A 23,012-nucleotide genomic window follows, 5' to 3' on the forward strand; every position below is an offset into this window, starting at 1 on the left:
AGTAGTTTGTTTTGGACTTTACTATTTATATTTTTACTACTTTTGCTTCACTACATTCCTAAAGAAAATAATGTACTTTTTACTCCATTTTCTATGACACTCAAAATTACTTGTTACATTTTGAATGCTTAGCAGGTCAGGAACAGGGTCTAATTCACACACTTATCAAGAGAACATCACTGGTCATCCCTACTGCCTGAGCTGGAGGAATCACTAAACACAAAGTGCTTAATTTGTAAATTATGTGTAAGTGTTGGAGTGTTCCCCTCTATCCAGAATAAAATGGTGGTCTGGTTTGCTTAATATAAGGACTTTGAAATGTATTTATACATTTACTTTTGATACCTAAGTATATTTAAAACCCAATACTTTTAGACTTTTACTCTGGTATTTTACTGGGTGACTTTCACTATTACTGGAGTCATTTTCTGTTAAGGTATATTGGGTACTTTTTCCGCCACTGCAAGTCTATACTGGTGTTGCTTACGAAGATGACATTGAAGGTTACTGAGAGGCCTAGTTACAACTGTTCCCTTAAATCTGCTTGAAAATCTATGGCAAGACTTGAAAATGGACGTCTAGCTATGATCAGCAACCAACATGACAGCCTGCAGAATTTTTAATAGAGTAATGTGCAAATATTGTACAATTCAGTGGTGCAATGCTCTTATAGACTCACCCATAAAGACTCACAGCTGTAATTACTGCCAACAGTGATTCTGACAACTATTCACACCCCTGAGTAAATATATATGTAAATTAGATTTGTGTATTTCATTTGCAATAAATTAGTTTTCACTTTGTCATTATGCGGTATTGTGTGTAGATGGGTGAGAAATTTCATTTTAAACCATTTTGAATTCCGGCTGTAACACAACAATGTGGAATAAGAGAAGGGGTATGTATACTTTCTGAAGCCATTGTATATCAGCTTAGATATGATAGTAATTTCTTCTCTCATTTGTTCTTTTCCTCCATAAGGTGATCCTGTCCAAACAAAATCAAAAAGGATACGAGAGAAGCCACCCCTTGTAGTCACCCCAAAGGAGACAGATGAGTCTCCCACTCCTGAAGAAGATGCACGATCTTCACAAGAAATCCACTGTGCAATTTCTCCAGATGCAGTGCCTTCCAATGATGGTAGGAAGGGTTCAAAAAACAAGCACTCAAACCCAGCAAAGGAGAGGCGTCCTGCGAAAAACGGGGCAGCTTTAACTCCAAGGATTACCATCAAGTTGGTGGCCAAGAAGACGGTGCGAAAGGAAAAGGGAGGACGTATAAAATCTGTGGAGAAGCTGAAGGTAAAAGGATTACATTTTCAATCAAAGGCTAATGACGTCAAAGGTGACCAGATCTCCAGTGCCCATGTCAAATTAAAGACCGAGGCACAGCATCTGAATGGCACTGAGGATGAGGGAGGCGGAGGAGCCATACCGGCAAGGAGGCGTGGTAGATCTGCCTCCAAGATCACTGAACCCTGTGTTCAAAGGGGGGCCAAAGTTGGGGATGTTGATGACCAAAAATCAGAGGGGGGTATAAAATCAACAGGCAAACAGGACATTGCACTGGAAAGTGGAAATGCGGAGCCAAAAACGGACATTAAGAAATTCAAACGGAAAGAAAGAACCACAGAGGTAAGCACTGAAGTCAATAAACTGGTGATCCGGAGAAGAAATCGAACTACTAATCCATCCTCCGAAACACATGAAGGCCTTGTAACAGAATTAAAAAACCAGAGCAATGACAAAGTATGTCTGGCAGAGTCATTGTTAGAGGTTTCAAGAATAGAGGAAGCCAAAACACCACCCAGAAAGAGTAGGCGTAAACAAAGCAAGGCACATCAAGGAGAGAAGATTTTCACAGAAATCCATGTTCCGTTAGCCACAGAACCTGAAAAGCCAATTGTTGAATCCAATGACGGTCTGGCTTTTAAAAATGATGATGACATAATCGGGATTCCAAGTTTTAAGCTGATTAAAATCAGAAACCCCAAATTGGAAGGCTCATCTCGGACTGACAGTAAGGGCTCCTCTCGTAAGAAGAAACGAAGCAAGTTTGTGTGGACACTTACATTGGTTAAGGGGAAAAGAAAGGACACCCAAGTGCAGGCCTCTGGAAATACTGTCAAAGGAACAGAGAAGCAGCGGAATAACACTGAATTAGACAATGCCTCTCTTTTTGAACCCAGTGTGATCAAGAATGTTGAGAACCCTGAAGAGAAAGAGGCCACGAGTTGTACCACTTCCAAAGATGCTGAGCACACACATAATGAGAAGTCTTCCAATAAGAAGATTAAGGAGGCTTTGTCTCTTGAGGAAAAGTCATTTCTTCATGTTGAGGTGGGACAGGGAACGCAACCACATCCAGAGGAGGCCACTCAAACTGACTGTGGTAATACTGTGGCAATGGTTGTTCCACCCCTTCAGATAAAAAAGGTCTCCTCACCCGGTAAACCTAAACGCTCAAAACCATCATTCCTGATCCATCAAACTACTCCTGCGCCTGAAGAAAAAAAGATAGTGGTAATCACAAAAGATTCAAGTGAAATTCTGGAGGAAAAAATGTCTTTATCAGACACAAATGCTGTGCCAACTCCCAAAGCAAGGAGGAGAAGACTGGCGAAGATGTCTACACCACGGAAGAAGCGTGGAAGTCATAAACCCTGGACAACCCACAAACACAAGCTTCAAACAAGTCCAAATGTGGAACATCCATCTGATGAACTTTCCAGTGAAGCAGAACCACAGACCAATGAGGTTTTGAAGACTGAGGTTTCCACATTGTCTGTTTCTAAACCTAGAAGGAGAAGAAGTTTGAGTGTTTCAGTTAGAAAGAGGCCAGGGAAGACGCAGATGTTACCTGAACCCACTGAATCTCCAAACACAGAGTTAGCCCCATCTGAACCACAGACCGAGGTCTCCACATTGTCTGTTGTCTCTAAACCTAGGAGAAGAAGTTCTAACCTTTCAATTAGAAAGAAGTCAAGGAAGACACCATCTGAAACTGCAAACACAGAGATGGCCCCATCTGAACCACAGACAGAGGAGGCCTGTAAGTTGTCTGTTGTCTCTAAACCTAGGAGAAGAACATCTAGCCTTTCAATAAGAAAGAAGTCAAAGACACCAACATCTGGAACTCTCAACACCGAGATGGCCCCGTCTGAACCACAGACAGAGGAGGCCTGTAAGTTGTCTGTTGTCTCTAAACCTAGGAGAAGAACATCTAGCCTTTCAATAAGAAAGAAGTCAAAGACACCAACATCTGAAACTCCAACCACCGAGACTGCCCGATCTGAACAGCAGACAGAGGAGATCTCCACATTGCCTGTTGTCTCTAAATCTAGGAGGAGAAGAAATTCTAGCCTTTCAATTAGAAAGAAGTCAAAGACACCAATATCATCTGAAGCTCCAAACACCGAGATGGCCCCATCTGAACAGCAGACAGAGGAGATCTCCACATTGTCTCTTGTCTCTGAACCTAGGAGAAGAACTTCTAGCCTTTCAATTAGAAAGAAGTCAAAGACACCAAGATCTGAAACTCCAACCACCGAGACGGCCCGATCTGAACAGCAGACAGAGGAGATCTCCACATTGTCTGTTGTCTCTAAATCTAGAAGGAGAATACATTCTAGCCTCTCAATTAGAAAGAAGTCAAAGACACCAAGACCTGAAACTCCAACCACCGAGACGGCCCTATCTGAACAGCAGACAGAGGAGATCTCCACATTGTCTGTTGTCTCTAAATCTAGAAGGAGAAGAAATTCTAGCCTTTCAATTAGAAAGAAGTCAAAGACACCAACATCATCTGAAGCTCCAAACACCGAGATGGCCCCATCTGAACAGCAGACAGAGGAGATCTCCACATTGTCTCTTGTCTCTGAACCTAGGAGAAGAACTTCTAGCCTTTTGATTAGAAAGAAGTCAAAGACACCAACATCTGAAACTCCAAACATAGAATTAGCCCAATCTGAACCTGTGACTTTGGCTGACACTCAACCAGTGGTAAAGGTGGAGCCAGAGACCCAGCCAATAGGGAGTGGAAAGGTGCTGCTTTTGGAGCCCTCTGTTATTGAAAAGACAGAACGAAGCCGTCATAGAAGTCTGTTCAAACATGGCAAAAAGAAGCGAAGAGCCTTGATTGGACAGAGGCAGAAACAAAGGCAGAGGCCAGAAGGGAGCACGAGTGATGAGAGTAAATTACCTGAAAGTAAGGTACCTGAAGCTGTTGAAGAGGTGGACCTAAAGGAAGTTTATTCCCCAGAGGCTGCTTCCACACTGGCAAGCTCTAAACCCATTGGTATCCTCAAGACCAAGAACAGAAGGAAAAAGGTCCCCAATTCAAGCCTTCAGTTCCTTGGTAGCAAAAGACCAAGAGCCAGGCCTAAAACTCTATCTAAGCAGGTAGAAATTGATCTCGCCCAGCAAATTTTGGAGGAGCAGGATATACAAGACACTGTGGATGATGAACCACAGTCTGATGCTTTTGATGACCAGCATGGTAAATCAAAGTACCTTAAAAACATAAAGCACTTCATCATGCCTGTTGTCAGTGCCCGGTCCTCACGGGTGATCAAGACTCCACAGAGGTTTATGGATGATGCTGGCATGTCTGTTTTGCCTCGTAGAAACTCCCCGAAGAAAGGCCAACTATTCGGCTTACACCCACGCACTGGAAGGAAACGAGAAGATGGCACAGGTAGAGAGCTTACTCCTGATCTGCCTATCGACGATGAAGAATTTCTGAATGAGGCGCAGTTAGATGTCGATTTGTTCTCAACTCAGGAACTCGAAAAGGAAACCACTGACATGAGTGACGGCTTATCCCCCGGAAAGCAATTTGGAAAGAGGAGGTCCCTTTTGAGGAATCCCAGTTTCAAGTGGCATGTGCCAGGAGAGTCTGGTGAGGAAGTATATACGCTGGACAAAACTCTTCAGAGCGAGTATGAGACTTTACTTTTATCCAAAGAAATCCAAATTGCTTCTGACCCATCAACCGATCCCCAGGAGGTTCAGAAAAAGAAAAGGTGCTACAAGTTCAACAAGCAAACATCTCACCTAAATATGTACAAGCGACTGAAGAAGCTGCAACCAGGACTTCCCAAAAAGAGAAGAAAAAACGTGATGACAGATGGTGTTTGCAATACTCTTCAATCTTCTGTTCATATGCTAGCGGAAGGTCTGGATGATGAAGTCAAGAGCATTTGTCTAAAGAAACGTCCCACAATCACAGCTCCAAGCAAACCCAAATCAAAGCAAGGCAAATCCAAGCTCAAGATTGAGGACCTTGATAGCCCTGGGGTTGTGCGAAAAGTCTCTGTGTGTGTTCGGACTATGAACTCAAACTTCTTAACATTTCAATATGGAGAACATGAGGAGTTGACAGAGGAAGACAAAACAAATGCTGAAAATGTTATTGCAGGTAAGAAAATAACTATCAATCAGTTAATGCGTATAGTTGTTCAACATTAGCTTGCTTGATAAATAACTGCACATTATGTAAATACTGGTATTTTTGTTTATTTGTATGTTACTTGGTTTAATATGTACAGTGCCTTGTGAAAGTATTCGGCCCCCTTGAACTTTGCTACCTTTTGCCACATTTCAGACTTCAAACATAAAGATATAAAACTGTATTTTTTTGTGAAGAATCAACAAGTGTGACACAATCATGAAGTGGAACAACATTTATTGGATATTTCAAACTTTTTTAACAAATCAAAAACTGAAAAATTGGGCGTGCAAAATTATTCAGCCCCCTTAAGTTAATACTTTGTAGCGCCACCTTTTGCTGCGATTACAGCTGTAAGTCGCTTGGGGTATGTCTCTATCAGTTTTGCACATCGAGAGACTTACATTTTTTCCCATTCCTCCTTGCAAAACAGCTCGAGCTCAGTGAGGTTGGATTGAGAGCATTTGTGAACAGCAGTTTTCAGTTCTTTCCACAGATTCTCGATTGGATTCAGGTCTGGACTTTGACTTGGCCATTCTAACACCTGGATATGTTTATTTTTGAACCATTCCGTTGTAGATTTTGCTTTATGTTTTGGATCATTGTCTTGTTGGAAGACAAATCTCCGTCCTAGTCTACAGGTCTTTTGCAGACTCCATCAGGTTTTCTTCCAGAATGGTCCTGTATTTGGCTCCATCCATCTTCCCATCAATTTTAACCATCTTCCCTGTCCCTGCTGAAGAAAAGCAGGCCCAAACCATGATGCTGCCACCACCATGTTTGACAGTGGGGATGGTGTGTTCAGCTGTGTTGCTTTTACGCCAAACATAACGTTTTGCATTGTTGCCAAAAAGTTCAATTTTGGTTTCATCTGACCAGAGCACCTTCTTCCACATGTTTGGTGTGTCTCCCAGGTGGCTTGTGGCAAACTTTAAACAACACTTTTTATGGATATCTTTAAGAAATGGCTTTTTTCTTGCCACTCTTCCATAAAGGCCAGATTTGTGCAATATAGGACTGATTGTTGTCCTATGGACAGAGTCTCCCACCTCAGCTGTAGATCTCTGCAGTTCATCCAGAGTGATCATGGGCCTCTTGGCTGCATCTCTGATCAGTCTTCTCCTTGTATGAGCTGAAAGTTTAGAGGGACGGCCAGGTCTTGGTAGATTTGCAGTGGTCTGATACTCCTTCCATTTCAATATTATCGCTTGCACAGTGCTCCTTGGGATGTTTAAAGCTTGGGAAATCTTTTTGTATCCAAATCCGGCTTTAAACTTCTTCATAACAGTATCTCGGATCTGCCTGGTGTGTTCCTTGTTCTTCATGATGCTCTCTGCGCTTTTAACGGACCTCTGAGACTATCACAGTGCAGGTGCATTTATACGGAGACTTGATTACACACAGGTGGATTGTGTTTATCATCATTAGTCATTTAGGTCAACATTGGATCATTCAGAGATCCTCACTGAACTTCTGGAGAGAGTTTGCTGCACTGAAAGTAAAGGCGCTGAATAATTTTGCACGCCAAATTTTTCAGTTTTTGATTTGTTAAAAATTTTGAAATATCCAATAAATGTTGTTCCACTTCATGATTGTGTCCCACTTGTTGTTGATTCTTCACAAAAAAATACAGTTTTATATCTTTATGTTTGAAGCCTGAAATGTGGCAAAAGGTAGCAAAGTTCAAGGGGGCCGAATACTTTCGCAAGGCACTGTATGTTTTCACTGCTTGAACTACCCTGGAAAGTAAAGTGACATACCTTTTGGACTTTCTCTGTCCCAGAAGCAGGAAAGGTTGAGCCACAGGAACTGCATCTGGACACGATCGCTGAGGCTGACCGTGCTGCTGCTGAGGAGAAAGGAGCCACCCAGAGAGTTTGCCTCACAGGGGCCAATAAGAGGATGTTCAATCTGCTCAAGAAAGCCAAGGTCCAGCTCAACAAGATCGACCAGCAAAAGCAACTCAAGTCTTCAGGGGTAATAATTGTCTCACTCATAAAAATAATACACTTTAAAATTGCAATGCAGATAGTTATTTTTTGCACTAAACAACATGCATGATGGGACTTTTTTCTGATACAGAATATGCTTTATGTTTCCCCTCATTGTCATTAAATAGGATGATATTCATTAACATCTATTGTGATATCTCTGGAGAGCTTCCTGTGTAAGCCCATAGTGATGAAACATGTTACCTGCAGCTTCTATCAGGGCCTGCTGGCTCCAGAGATGCAGCAGGGAAGAGACAAAGGAGGAAACCGAAAGAGCAGCTTGAGCCTGCTGCCTCAAACATGACTGACCCTCCCCTGTCACAGGTATGGGCATATGAACACAATCCTGGTCTGTGCTGTTCTCTGCATACTTTATCTTCAGTGTCTCTCGCTTTTCAATGTGTCTGAATGCAACTTTGTCTCTTTCTCTTAGTCAATAAAGTATCAGTATGTTGTTTCTTCCTCACTAAGACCCACCTATTCTGGTCACAAATACATTTTTCATTGTGATAAAAGAATGTGTCATAACAGCATCCCTCCCTGTCCCCCTCTCTCCTTGTTACCAGGAGTTCCGCAGAGCGGGGGGTCCACGCATCAAACACGTGTGCCGTGCAGCAGCTGTGGTGTTGGGCCAGCCTCGTGCACTGGTGCCCGATGACATGATCCCCAGACTCAGTGCTCTGCCACTGCATGAGAGAACTGGCATATCTCCCTCTGGCAAGAACCAAGGTAGAGCCTCAAGCTTTCAAAACGGATTATCAATGCAAATCTCTCAACAAACTTTTTTAAGTGACATCATGCGTTCTTGTCTTTCCCCACAACTTTCTTTGACTTTCCTATGAAAGATATCATAATCATATACCTTACCTATTGCAGGTGGTCGGTCTCCCTCTGGGCCAGACAGCCCTGGGCTGCCGGACCAGAAGGTTACCAAGGTCAGGAAGTCGGGAGCTGGTTTTGCTAAACAAAAGAGCCTTGGACCATTCGGGCTCCGCTCTCGGAGGTGTGGGATCTGCAAGGGCTGCAACCATGAGGAGGACTGTGGCGAGTGCATGAACTGCCTGGACAAACCCAAGTTTGGAGGGCCCAATACGAAGCGACAGTGCTGCGTGTAAGTGTACTGCTCATCAGAATTGCAAAGGTGACCAACTCACATATATGCTATTGAATTATATAGATTGAATAGACAACTAAATGACAAATGTATTTCTCTCTCCAAAAGATATAAAAGATGCGATCAGATTGAAGACAGAAAGGCACGTCGCCTGAGTGGCAAGTTTCCTAGAGGTCCTGGGAAGCGCAGGCGGCACTCCCTCAGCGTGGGTCAGTCTAGCAATGAGGAAGTTGATGGGATGGAGATGGGGGACAGCCAGAGCCCATCTGTGAGGAAGCAGCCGCGGCGTTGTGTGAAGCCGCGCTCCTACTTTGACCTGCTGGACTATGACTCCGACCTGGAGATCACTGTGGGTTCCAACTCTGCCTCCCCCGGCCGGAGGAGAGGCCCCGGCCCACGCAGCCAAGGTAGTAATATAACATTATTGAGAAGTGATCATACAAAGGGATTTTCCTCTGTTAATTTAATATTGTTAGATTTTCTAGAACAGGTATTCCCAAACTGGGGTACGCACAATGCCGTCGGGGGTACGCCAAATAAAAATGTGATTCACGTTTTAAAAATAAATCAATAAAAATTCTTCACATTTTCAAACAGTCCATTTAGTAAGGTCCACGTCCATAGAGACACATACCAGCTCTACTGATAGTACTACACCTGCACCCGTCGACCATACATTGTTCTGCTTCCACGAGCACGTTGTCGTGGTAATTTCCTGTATTACTAAATGAGGAGAGTTTACAAACCACACACCAGTCAGTTATACTTAAACGTCATCTTTAATTATATGAGCTTCACCATAGCCCTTTGACTCTCAGATCAATTCAGTGTCTATAAATTAATTCTGAGAGTGCCTATAAGAGAATACCAAGATCTTTTATAGCCAAGATACACCCCTCTCAACTTACATGACAAACCACAGATCTTAGGAACAGTTCACAAAGAAAGACTTTTACTTGAGAGAGGAGTATCCCATAGCCAGATAGCATTAGCTATAAATTATCATTCAGTTTGGTCTCTAAGATGAGGTTCTCATCTCGTTCCTGAGACTTTATAGTACCAAAACATTACCTCATCCAATGGCATATATCAATTGTCAATTCTAAATACTCCCATCTCAAATACAACTCCTCCTGGACAAGCTCACTGAGGGGAGTGAGCCTCTAGGTCAGATACTATGAAAGATAAGTTTCAACATCAGAGGGGTAATACAATGGTTCCAGACACTGCCATACTCCTCCCCCCAATGGGAAAAGGAGGGGTTGACTGGCGTACAGACCTTGTGGAGCACTTCACATGATTTAACAGATACATTCACATATGAAGATAATGTTCAAACCTGACCTCTCCCCTCTTTGTGCCCCAAGTGACTTTTCCCTAGCTGAGAAGGGAAAAGTGCAACTGCCAACAGTATAGTCCAAAAAGAGACATTCTAATGACAAATATCTCACATAAGCATATTATGAAAGTAAATAAAACATCTTATTTATCTATGTTACCCAATTCATTCTGATTCATCCGCAACAACGTCCAATGCTAGCATCAGTAATTCTACATTTGTTGTTAGCCCAGCTAGCATGGACACTGACAGTTGTGAATCTGATGCAGCCGAAGAGCTACTGCCCCCTTCCCCAGGAAAACACTGAGCAACAGACAGGGACATTGGACCATCGAAGAGGTGCAAATATGATGAGAACTACATTGATTTGTGGTTCATTTACATTGGGAGTAGTGCTTTTCCTCAGCCACTGTGTGTTATATGTGTAAAAGCACTATCTCAGAACTCAATGAAACCTTCACTCTTGCACAGACATTTAGAAACAAAACATACCAATTTGAAAAATAAGCCAAAGGAGTTTTCTGAGTGAGAATTAAGATTACTTTTGAGTAGTAAGACATGTATAAAAGCAACAGATGCCATTTATAAGAAGGGGCTAGAAGCATCACATATGGTGATCTACAGAGTGGCTAGGAAAGGCAAGCCCCATACCATTGTGGAGGACTTAATTCTTCCTGCTGACGTGGATATGGCTGGGGGGAAAGGCCAAATAAACTATACAGACAGTGCCTTCATCAAACAACACTGTTTCACGACGCAACAGTGACATGGCAGATGTTTTGAAACAATTACTGCTTCGCAAACAAGCCAGTAAATTCTATATGTTACAGCTGGATGAGTCAACAGACGTGGTGGGCCTGGCACAGCTTCTGGTATAGGTCCGTTACTTTTATGGGGGAAGACATCCTCTTCTGCAAACCAGAACAACAGGAGAGGATACTTTTAAAGTACTGGACATCTTTGTGACAATGCTGGGCCTTGTCAAATGGACTTTGGTGGTCAAGATGTGTTATCTGTACTGATGGTGCAAAAGCCATGACGGGGAGACATAGTGGAGCGGTAACGCGTGTGCAAGCAGTTGCTCCCGACGCCACTTGTGTACACTGCAGCATCCACCGAGAGGCTCTTGCTGCCATGGGAATGCCTGGCAGCTTAAAAAGACGTTTTGGACACTAAAGTGAAAATTGTTCAATTTTAAAGCAAGCCCCCTGACCTCTCATGTATTTTCTGCACTATCCAATAATATTATTCAGTGACCATGTAACGTTTTAACCACCCACAGAAGTGCAATTCTCTTTACTGACCATAATTTTCACTTGTGTATATACTGCTTGCATGATGACGAGTTTCTCACACGACTGGCCTATCTGGTTGATGTTTTTTCTCACCTGAATGATCTGAATCTAGGATTACAGGGACTCTCCGCAACTATATTCAATGTGTGGGACAAAATTGAGGCTATGATTAAGAAGTTGTTGCTCTTCTGTCTGCATTAACAACATTTTTAATGTGCAAATTAACTCAAGCTTACGGACAATGTTAAATGTGATATAGCGAAGCGCCTGAGTGAGTTGGGTGCGCAATTACGCAGGTACTTTCCCGAAATGGATGACACAAACAACTGGATTCGTTATCCCTTTCATGCCCTGCCTCCAGTCCACTTACCGATATCTGAACAAGAGAGCATCTTCGAAATTGCAACAAGCAGTTCTGTGAAAATTGAATTTAATCAGAAGCCACTGCCAAATTTCTGGATTGGGCTGCGCTCAGAGTATCCTGCCTTGGCAAAACACACTGTTAAGACACTGATGCCCTTTGCAACCACATACCTATGTGAGAGTGGATTATCTCCCTTCACTACCATGAAACTAAATACAGGCACAGAACCGGGTGTGGAAAATGATTTTAAGACTGAGACTCTCTAGGACAACCCAACATTGCTATGTGCATCCTTTCAAGCACACCCTTCTCATTAATCTCTGGTGAGTTATTCACAATTTTCGATTAACAAATAAAGTTTTATATGTAAGATTGCTAAATAAAGAGCAAATATTATTATATTATTATTTGTGCCCTGGTCCAAAAAGAGCTCTTTGTCACTTCCCACAAGCCGGGTTGTGACAACAACTCACACAGATTCTTGTGTTTAATAAATGTATAGTGTGTGTGTGTGTGGCAGGCTTACAATGATGGCAACAAACAATATTTGAGAGTGCGCTGACCCTGGTATTAGTGCAGCTGAAGGTTGAATGTTTGAAGGGGTACGGGACTATAAAAAGTTTGGGAACCACTGTTCTAGAAGATCCCGTTCATAGCTGTGAGGTAATGCATTAACTCTGAAGTATTAATGCTGTATGTCTAATGACCACTGCAATGGTTCCTTTTCGTCTTCAGACTTTGTCTCTCTGGATGGATTCCTGGGAGACCTGTCAGACGACGGTGTGAGACATCGCCGACTGCACCACCGAGTCCCTCCTGGTCGCCGTAAAACTGACAAGGTAAAGAATCACAACAGGGCTGCTGCTCTGATGCCACTGAGCAGGCGGTGCATGAATTGACAGTTTCTGGGTCTCCTAGGTGTATAACACAAAGGATCTCCACAACCCACTCCCCACCCTTCTCTCTCTCTCTCTCTCTCTCCAATCTCTCCATATTTCCACTCACTTCGTGTTCCCTCTGCTGCACCTCATGGTGGGATTCCCTGTCCTCTCTTCCTTCTCTCATTCTGAGTTAAGCTGCTGCTTGCTTATAGGTGCTCGTGGCAGATAACGCTGGTGCTCTTTTGCTTTGGCCTTAGCAGTCCCACCCTTCACAGGCACAGCAGAAGCAGACCGGCCCGTTGAGCGGTGGTGTCTACAGCTGGCTGGACGATGACTACCAGGGAGAGAGAGAGTCAGAGGGGTTGTCGGCGGAGCAGCTACTTGCACAGATGACTCAGTCCCCCCCACACCCACAGCCAGACCTGGAGCTATCCTCCTCCTACCCCAAGGACCAAGGGTCTCCCCACCCCTGGCGCCTGCTATCCCACACTGGGGCCACTCCGGGGTGGCCAAGGGCCAGGGTAGGGGGTGAGAGGGGAAGGATGTTGGTGGAGGCGGGGTGGGGACGAGCCCGTTTTCATCCTCCGTCATATTTTTCCCAGAATCCTCTGGAACAGACGCCACCCAGCGTCCTGGCCGCCCTGGCCAATGGATTCGACCAGAGGGAGAGGGAGCCCTCCGAGCCTACGCACAAGATCGGCGTGGACTTCAAGGTCGGATGCTTTTCCCTGACTCTTGTAGCTGTGTTTTTAGAGATCTCATTTACCAGTTAGCTACTGATTTTGCTTGTCGAGCCAATCCAGAAAAATATAGGCCCAATACAAGTGCATTGATTTAAACAACTGAACTTGAGCCTTGCATTATAATTAAGCAATAAAGCAGAGGAGGTGTGGTTTATTTCAGCAGTAAGGCCCGAGGGAGTGTGGTATATGGCCAATATACCACAAACCCCTGAGGTGCCTTATTGCTATTATAAACCGTTTACCAACAGAGTTAGAGCAGGGCTCATAGCTTTCAGCATTCAGGGCTTGAACCACCCAGTTTATAATGGCCAATATACCAGAAATCCCTGAGGTGCCTTATTGCTATTATAAACTGTTACCAACATAAATATAACAGTAAATAAGTTGTTTTGTGTCATACCCGTGCTATATTGTATGCAAAATACACGGCAAGAATGCTGTTTCAGCATCCAGGACCCAAACTACTCTGTTTATAACCATTGTTAAATTAGCCATTATCATCAGGTTTTGTCTTTGGTTTGGTTTATTTCTGTAATACCCTTATCTATCCACTGGATGTCAGTGTTATTCTACAACAAGAGTCCAGAAGGCTGTTTCCCATCTCTGTATCTCCCACACCTGTGTCTGACTCTGTACTGCGGGCCTTCGTATGAGAGCTGAAAGCTGTGTCTAAGCCTCCCGTCTGCCATGCAGGAGGACTGTGACCTCCAGAACGTGTGGATGATGGGAGGCCTGAGTATCCTGACCTCTGTACCCATCATGCCCCCCTGTGTCTGCCTGCTGTGTGCCAGTAAAGGACAACAAGAGGTAAAGGCTCACAACATGGCTCTGTTATTACAATGTCCCATTGGAGGAATGTCTTTGTTTTCAACACTGATATTTGCTATAGGATGTTTTGACATGTAGGATGTTTTTGTCAATGTATGGCCATGATGGATCTTTTGAATCCACCATTGGAAGGTCTTAAACCTGCAGACTGTTATCTGTTCCTATCCTAGCAAATGCTGTACTGCCAGGTGTGCTGTGAGCCATTCCACCGGTTTTGCCTTGAGCCAACGGAGCGGCCCTCTGAGGAGAACAAGGAGAACTGGTGCTGTCGTCGCTGCAAGTGCTGCCATATATGTGGTAGAAAAAACAAGCACTCCAAGGTATGGGTCCACACAAGGCCCCAGTCACTCCTGAGAACTTAAACACCTGGTCACTAGTTTTTAGGCTATATCTAGGGTCCATAGTTAACCCATAGACTGAAGAGGAAGTGACACTCCACTCTGTTTATTTTCTGGTTCAATGAGAGTCGATGAACTGAGTAGACCAGATCTATCTGCTATTGATGTCTATGGGAGAGACACTTAAGTAGACCACAACAGACATTTTGTTAAATAGTTCCCACTCAGGCCGTTAACAATCTTCATATATCCACCATATATCCAAACTGTGACATCAGTGTTGCCACCAATCTATGTGTAACTGTAATACTGTATCTCTCTGGTGTTCCTCAGCCTCTGCTGGAGTGTGACAGATGTCAGAACTGTTATCACCCTTCATGCCTGGGGCCTAACTACCCCAAACCCAACAGGAGGAGGAAGGCCTGGGTGTGTATGACGTGCATCAGGTGTAAAAGCTGTGGGGTTACACCAGGGAAGAGTTGGGACACCGAGTGGAACCACGATAAAGGACTCTGTCCAGACTGCACCAAGCTCCACGACCAAGGTGAGATGACGTGAGCGCTTTGGGGAAGTTGATCTGCAAACACTAATGTTAAAACATGATAAGACAAGTTCATTTATTTGATTTCACTGTTCATATGGGAATGGCAGGATATTGACGGTATCTCTTTCTAAAGGCAACTACTGTCCGATCTGCTTCAAGTGCTATGAGGACAGTGACTACGACAGTCAGATGATGCAGTGTGCCACCTGTAACCACTGGGTCCATGCCAAGTGTGAGGACCTGACAGGTGGGTCTTCCAGTGTTACGCCCAACATCTTCTGCTGTGTAACGGGCTCCCATGCTCAGCGGTACCTTTCACAGGGATGCAAACTCGTCACTTTTCCGTGATATTTGCCTTTTTATCTCAGAATAAAGGTCATCCACGTGAGTCATGTAGATCTGACAAAAAGTGCGTAGATAACTCATCGAGTTATAACGTTGAGGCCCCAACAGATCTTCTCCCTGTGAGATCACCTCTGCGTCCTACAAATAGAATACCAGGGTTTAGATCGTGATGTCAGATATGTCATATCAGAACGAGTGCTTCATCCAACATCACGTGTGACAGCTGTGAGCAGCCAGCTGCGTCCCACTAACCAGCCGTTAGCCTGCTCAGCGGCCTCTCTCCATCTGTTTTTTCTGCACATCTCTATCACTTTTAAAATTCAATTTAGCCGTGATGGCGAGCTGGCGTGTGCAGATAGTGATGTGGTTTCTGTTACATTTGTTAAATAATTTGAGCTGCTCGCAAGGGAAGTGGATACATATTATTATTGTATTATGATACTTGGTCTGGTAGCACATCCTTAGTAAAGTGTTGGTGTGGTGACAACCCCACTCTGAAAATAGGCACATTTTCTTGCAGTTTACGTAGTATTTTTTTGTGCGTTTCTGTGCGAAGAATTTCTGTCACCTTTTTAGGCCCTCAACAGTTTACATCCCCGCTTTCACAATAGAGAACATACACTGAGTGTACAAAACATTAGACACCTGCTTTTTCCATGACAGACTGACCAGGTGAATCCAGTTGAAAGCTATGAGCCCTTATGGATGTTACCTTCAATCAGTGTAGATGAAGGAGAGGAGACAAGTTAACCTCTCTTGGGTAGGGGGCAGTATTTTCACCTCTGGATGAAAAGCATGCCCAAAGTAAACTGCCTGTTACTCAGGCCCAGAAGCTAGGGTATGCATGTAATTGGTAGATTTGGATAGAAAACACTCTAACGTTTCTAAAACTGTTAAAATAATGTCTGTGAGTATAGCAGAACTGATATGGCAGGCGAAACCCCGAGGACAAACCATCCTCTGACTATCCGTGAGACTTACTCCCCATCCTCCCTCAAGATAGGGAGACCCTGGGAAGTACTCTCAGTGGCCCCAGCCAAGGTCGGCACCGAATCTTGCTCAGACAATCTGTTTTTAAGATACTATAATAGACATAAACTACATACACGGATATATAATTCTACTGACTAAAACCACACACATCATTAGAATAATCTCATGATTCTAGTCAATTTCATACAGTCATATGGTTTCAGGGTGGAATATTCTAATTGTTCCTATGAACATATAAATCCCATTATCACACATATATTTTCTAGAATGTTAAATATTTGAATTTGGTATTTTTGAATTTCACGCTCTGCGGATTTCACTGGATGTTGGTCAGGTGGGCCACTACCGTCCCACAACCGATACTATGAAAGCTTAACCAACTTTATTCTTCCCAGAGGGTCAGTACAGATCATTCAGACAAAACATGTTTCCACCAACACAAGTATATATACTCCAATTTAGATGCAGTCCACCTTCTCTCCAACCCTTACATCTTTTATGGTTCGACAGGAAGGTGAAGTGATGGGGTAATAAACCGTTCCTTCTCCCTTAAGGTGACCGGACCTCAACCCCCTTGATGCCTAATCCAAAAGCTCTCCACCGATAGAAATCATGTGATTGCCTCCCCTCAGCACATTCCAAAGCCATCTGGCTCCTACAGATAACCATTAACTGCTGATATAAACACCAGTCTGTTTCACTCCTCAGATACTATAGTATTACTTCTGATGTATCATGTCTCTAACAATAACAATGTTCCAAGTTTAAGAAGTCAGAACCCAGAATCTAACAGTATCAAGAATGGTCCACCACCCAAAGGATATCCAGCCAACTTGACACAACTGTGGGAAGCATTGGTGTCAACATGGGCCAGCATCCCTGTGGAACGCTTTAAACACCTTGTAAAGTCCATGCCCCAACAAATTGTCTCTAGCCTAAACGGTTACAAAAATATGACCCATAGTACCAGAGATGCCTTTTTTATTTGTATCAGGATTCGCGTGCATTTTATATATCACAAACCATGACGCGGGACGTTTTGAACAAACCCCGGGTTGCTCATTGATTTGACATCAAATAACGTTGTTCAGTCATGTTACCTAACAACCTGTTAACTTGACAGTAGGTTTGGGCAAATTTGATTGGTATACGAGGAAAGGAATTTGGGTCTGCTACTCATGAGATGTGCTTTAAATGTAGGCTTCATATAGACCTAATGTAAGCCTGAACTATATAAAAAAATATATTTCTGGTGCTCTTTAAATTCTGTTTGGTGCCTAATGTTTTAAGTTGGTCTCAGTGTGTGTATATGTGTGTTTGTGGGAGAGAGTGATGTTTGAGAGTGAGGGAGACAGTGAGTGTGTGTCAACTGAAGAGTAAAGAAGGTTTCATGCAGTGTCTTCTCCTTACTGACACAATGACATGCAGATCATTATGCGTCTATTTCACAGGAGGTTGGTGGCACCTTAATTGGGGAGGACAGGCTTGTGGTAATGGCTGGAGCGGAATTTGTGGAACGGTATCAAACACATGGTTTATATGTGTTTGATGCCATTCCATTTGTCTTGTTCCAGCCATTATTATGAGCCGTCCTCCCTTCAGCACCCTCCACTGATATATATTCCTTCCTCCCATTACTCCAGCCAAATCACAGGTAGGGCTTTGCAAATATCAGAAAATCAGCCATTCTATGCGGTATTCTATTAAGTTCATTATGTTGTATTGAGTACAAGTGTGGTTTTTGGAGAACATTTAGAAAAGCATCCAGGGGATGCTAGGCCACTGATACTGCTCGGTATCGTGATACTTCGCATGGTATTGTATCGTTTGTAAAATGTTGGTATTGTGACAAGCCTACACTGTATATTGACACAAGTCAGAACATCCGGTGCAATGAGCCCAGTAGCATTAAAGAGCATTCAACAAATGACTCATCACATTAAGCACAGGAGTTTCCAATAGAGAACTAGTATGAAAGGTTGAATGAATTACGTGGGTGATTCTCAAGATAGTTATTTAATGTGATGCCCTGATGTCACTTTCTGCCTGAAGGAGTAGTAAAAATGCACGACTAGAGTTCTGCTTTCTTGCTTTGTCCTTTTGCTATCGGGGTTACCCAGAAACATACAGTTGAAGTCGGAAGTTTACATACACTTAGGTTGGAGTCATTAAAACTCATTTTTCAACCACTCCATACATTTCTTGTTAACAAAATATAGCTTTGGCAAGTCAGTTAGGACATATACTTTGTGCATGACACAAGTAATTTTTCCAACGATTGTTTAGAGACAGATTGTTTCACTAATAATTCACTATCACAATTCCAGTGGGTCAGAAGTTTATGTACACTAAGTTGACTGTGCCTTTTAAACAGCTCGGAAAATTCCAGAAAATTATGTCAGAAGCTTCTGATAGGCTAATTGACATCATTTGAGTCAATTGGAGGTGTACCTGTGGATGTATTTCAAGGCCTACCTTCAAACTCAGTGCATATTTGCTTGACATCATGGGAAAATCAAAAGAAATCAGCCAAGACCTCAGAAATGTCAGGTTCTTCCTTGGGAGCAATTTCCAAATGCCTGCAGGTACCACGTTCATCTGTACAAACTATAGTACGCAGCCGTCATACCGCTCAGGAAGGAGATGCGTTCTGTCTCCTAGAGATGAATGTACTTTGGTGCGATAAGTGCAAATCAATCCCAGAACAACAGCAAAGGACCATGTGACGATGCTGGAGGAAACAGGTACAAAAGTATCTATATCCACAGTAAAACGAGTCCTATATCGACATAACCTGAAAGGCCGCTCAGCAGGGAAGAAGCCACTGCTCCAAAACCGCCATGAAAAAAAGCCAGACTACGGTTTGCAACTGCACATGGGGACAAAGATTGTACTTTTTGGAGAATGTCCTCTGGTCTGATGAAATAAAAATATAACTGTTTGGCCATAATGACCATCGTTATGTTTGGAGGATAAAGGGGAGGCTTGCAAGCCGAAGAACACCATCCCAACCTTGAAGCACGGGGTGACAGCATCATGTTGTGGGGGTGCTTTGCTGCAGGAGGGACTGGTGCACTTCACAAAATAGATGGCATCATGAAGAATTGAAAATTATGTGAATATATTGAGGCAACATCTCAAGACATCAGTCAGGAAGATAAAGCTTGGTCGCAAATGGGTCTTCCAAATGGACAATGACCCCAAGCATACTTCCAAAGTTGTGGCAAAATGGCTTAAGGACGTCAAGGTATTGGAGTGGCCATCACAAAGCCCTGACCTCAATCCTAAAGAAAATTTGTGGGCGAAACTGAAAAGGTGTGTGAGCAAGGAGGCCTACAAACCTGACTCAGTTACACCAGCTCTGTCAGGAGGAATTGGCCAATATTCACCCAACTTATTGTGGGAAGCTATTTGGCTTAGCTGTATGTAAACTTCTGACTTCAACTGTATATAATTACAAAGTTTCCCATCTTGTGCTTTAGTAGTGGTTTTTTTTCTCCAGTTATGAAGAAGTTGACCTTTGATCTCAGGAACATGTTTCTCACATTTTTTGTTGTCTAGTTTCAGTTAGTTTTCCTTTGAATTTACGCCATAGGAGAGGCATGTATGGGGAGTGAGTAGCTCTGTTTAGGACGCATGGGGAGTGAGTCGATTTTTTTTTTTTTTAACAGACAAATCTGTTTGTATATATAGAAGCCAGAAAACAGAGTTTAAATTAAGCCCATAAAATCGATAGATCAATATATCCCCAAGTACCTGGGAGAGAGTGAGTGGTAATCTATGTACAGTGGGGCAAAAAAGTATTTAGTCAGCCACCAATTGTGCAAGTTCTCCCACTTAAAAAGATGAGAGAGGCCTGTAATTTTCATCATAGGTACACTTCAACTATGACAGACAAAATGAGGGGGAAAAATCCAGAAAATCACATTGTAGGATTTTTAATGAATTTATTTGCAAATTATGGTGGAAAATAAGTATTTGGTCACCTACAAACAAGCAAGATTTCTGGCTCTCACAGACCTGTAACTTCTTCTTTAAGAGGCTCCTCTGTCCTCCACTCGTTACCTGTTTTAATTGCACCTGTTTGAACTTGTTATCAGTATAAAAGACACCTGTCTACAACCTCAAACATTCACACTCCGAACTCCACTATGGCCAAGACCAAAGAGCTGTCAAAGGACACCAGAAACAAAATTGTAGACCTGCACCAGACTGGGAAGACTGAATCTGCAATAGGTAAGCAGCTTGGTTTGAAGAAATCAACTATGGGAGCAATTATTAGGAAATGGAAGACATACAAGACCACTGATAATCTCCCTCGATCTGGGGCTCCACGCAAGATCTCACCCCGTGGGGTCAAAATGATCACAAGAACGGTGAGCAAAAATCCCAGAACCACACAGAGGGACCTAGTGAATGACCTGCAGAGAGCTGGGACCAAAGTAACAAAGCCTACCATCAGTAACACACTACGCCGCCAGGGACTCAAATCCTGCAGTGCCAGACGTGTCCCCCTGCTTAAGCCAGTACATGTCCAGGCCCGTCTGAAGTTTGCTAGAGAGCATTTGGATGATCCAGAAGAAGATTGGGAGAATGTCATATGGTCAGATGAAACCAAAATAGAACTTTTTGGTAAAAACTCAACTCGTCGTGATTGGAGGACAAAGAATGCTGAGTTGCATCCAAAGAATACCATACCTACTGTGAAGCATGGGGGTGGAAACATCATGCTTTGGGGCTGTTTTTCTGCAAAGGGACCAGGACGACTGATCCGTGTAAAGGAAAGAATGAATGGGGCCATGTATCGTGAGATTTCGAGTGAAAACCTCCTTCCATCAGCAAGGGCATTGAAGATGATACGTGGCTGGGTCTTTCAGCATGACAATGATCCCAAACACACCGCCCGGGCAACGAAGGAGTGGCTTCGTAAGAAGCATTTCAAGGTCCTGGAGTGGCCTAGCCAGTCTCCAGATCTCAACCCCATAGAAAATCTTTGGAGGGAGTTGAAAGTCAGTGTTGCCCAGCAACAGCCCCAAAACATCACTGCTCTAGAGGAGATCTGCATGGAGGAATGGGCCAAAATACCAGCAACAGTGTGTGAAGACTTACAGAAAACGTTTGACCTCTGTCATTGCCAACAAAGGGTATATAACAAGGTATTGAGAAACTTTTGTTATTGACCAAATACTTTTTTTCCACCCTAATTTGTAAATAAATTAATTAAAAAATCCTACAATGTGATTTTCTGGATTCTTTTTTTTTCTTCATTTTGTCAGTCATAGTTGAAGTGTACCTATGATGAAAATTACCGGCCTCTCATCTTTTTAAGTGGGAGAACTTGCACAATTGGTGGCTGACTAAATACTTTTTTGCCCCACTGTATAACAACAAACCAATCGGTTGTTAAAGCGATGTGACGACTCAACCATGACTTCCCTCAGAGGAAAAGACAAGGAACAACTTGGAGATGCAGAGGAGAGTAATGAACATTTAAGGGATATCCAGGAAAGCGTAGCTAAAAGGCTCTTGATGCTCACCAAACAAACAATTTGTGGTGAAAAAGGTAGATTTGCTCAAAGGTAGTAAGTAGTCTTATCGTGCCAGACACGCACCAACAAGGCATGTATATGGGCGAACAAGACGACAAAATTAGCCTTTTGGAAACACAGCTGCGAACTTTGGACGATGAATTGGACCAAACAAGAAAATACTGTAGAACAAGATGAAACATGAGAATATTGTCCTTACCGGAAGACAACGGAAAAGAAGCCCTTTCCAGCTACATGGTCAAACTGATTTCAGAGAAACTTGATGTGGGTATATCACCAGAAGATCTGGAACGGTTCCATTGGATCGGCGTGAAATAGAAGAAAGCTAAATCCCCTTGCATGGTAATCTTCAAGTTGTGGAACTATCGGTCCAAAGTCAATGGAAATTCTGAAGGCACAGGGGTGTAAAGAAATTCAAATCCATGGCCAATCCATTATATTCATCCAGACCTGTCTGCTAGGCTGTGAAAAAAACCCGCTACGAATTCATTCCGATCAGATGGTCACTGGAGAAAAGTGAAATCAAAACTTATCTACGATTCTTGGCAATGCTGTGGGTTTGGAAGGGAAAGTAAACAATGGAATTCACAAGTGCAGATGAGGCCCTGGACACAAAGGAAGAATCCCTTCCTGTTGAAGGAGAGATCTCTTATCTGAGGAAAGGAAGAAGCGGGAAAAGGTGATCAACACTCTAGGCTACATACAGGGATGTCTAGGACCAGCACATTGTAAATTGAGGCATTATTATCCCCCCCCCCCCCTCCCCCCCCCAATATAATCTATACACTACCTTCCCCAAGTAATTATTCTTCATTATGAAGTAATGATAGAAGTAACCGATGCCAATGGGCTGAACAGACATTGAAAAGACAATTCAAAGGGGTAAATGTATGCACAATGCATGTACAGTGCCTTCAGAAATAATTCACACCCCTTGACTTTCTACATTTTGTTGTTACAAAGTGGGATTACAATGGATTATTTGTAGTTATTTTTTATTATTAAAAAAGAACATCTTGATAATAACCTTATCTATGTATTCAACCCCCTTAGTCAATACATGTTATAATATCCTTCTGGCAGTGATTACAGCTGTGAGTCTTTCTGAGTAAATATCTAAGAGCTTTGTACACCTGGATTGTACAATATTTGCACATTCTTTAAAAAATTCTTCATGCTCTGTCAAGTTGGTTGTTGATCACTGCTAGACAGCTATTTTAAAGTATTGCATAGATTTCAA

At 43.0% G+C, this 23,012-nt stretch overlaps 1 protein-coding gene across 7 annotated transcripts in view; it reads left to right on the top strand.

Annotated features, from left to right (window-relative positions):
* Positions 1-23,012, top strand: part of LOC110538034 (histone-lysine N-methyltransferase 2A) — a 61,329-nt gene that overhangs the window by 12,910 nt on the left and 25,407 nt on the right. For 3 of the 7 annotated variants that reach the window (XM_036942559.1, XM_036942588.1, XM_036942582.1), the window contains exons 3-14: positions 982-5,418; positions 7,232-7,425; positions 7,650-7,763; positions 8,006-8,168; positions 8,316-8,550; positions 8,662-8,960; positions 12,287-12,390; positions 12,690-13,145; positions 13,869-13,982; positions 14,174-14,323; positions 14,675-14,885; positions 15,019-15,132. In XM_036942559.1, the coding sequence (XP_036798454.1) occupies positions 982-5,418; positions 7,232-7,425; positions 7,650-7,763; positions 8,006-8,168; positions 8,316-8,550; positions 8,662-8,960; positions 12,287-12,390; positions 12,690-13,145; positions 13,869-13,982; positions 14,174-14,323; positions 14,675-14,885; positions 15,019-15,132 (6,591 nt within the window). The remainder of the gene's footprint in view (positions 1-981; positions 5,419-7,231; positions 7,426-7,649; positions 7,764-8,005; positions 8,169-8,315; positions 8,551-8,661; positions 8,961-12,286; positions 12,391-12,689; positions 13,146-13,868; positions 13,983-14,173; positions 14,324-14,674; positions 14,886-15,018; positions 15,133-23,012) is intronic. The other 4 variants (XM_036942594.1, XM_036942566.1, XM_036942574.1 and 1 more) reach the window with 4 other exon arrangements.

The sequence above is a fragment of the Oncorhynchus mykiss genome, chromosome 2 (genome assembly GCF_013265735.2).
Source record: "Oncorhynchus mykiss isolate Arlee chromosome 2, USDA_OmykA_1.1, whole genome shotgun sequence".
Lineage (NCBI taxonomy): Eukaryota > Metazoa > Chordata > Actinopteri > Salmoniformes > Salmonidae > Oncorhynchus > Oncorhynchus mykiss.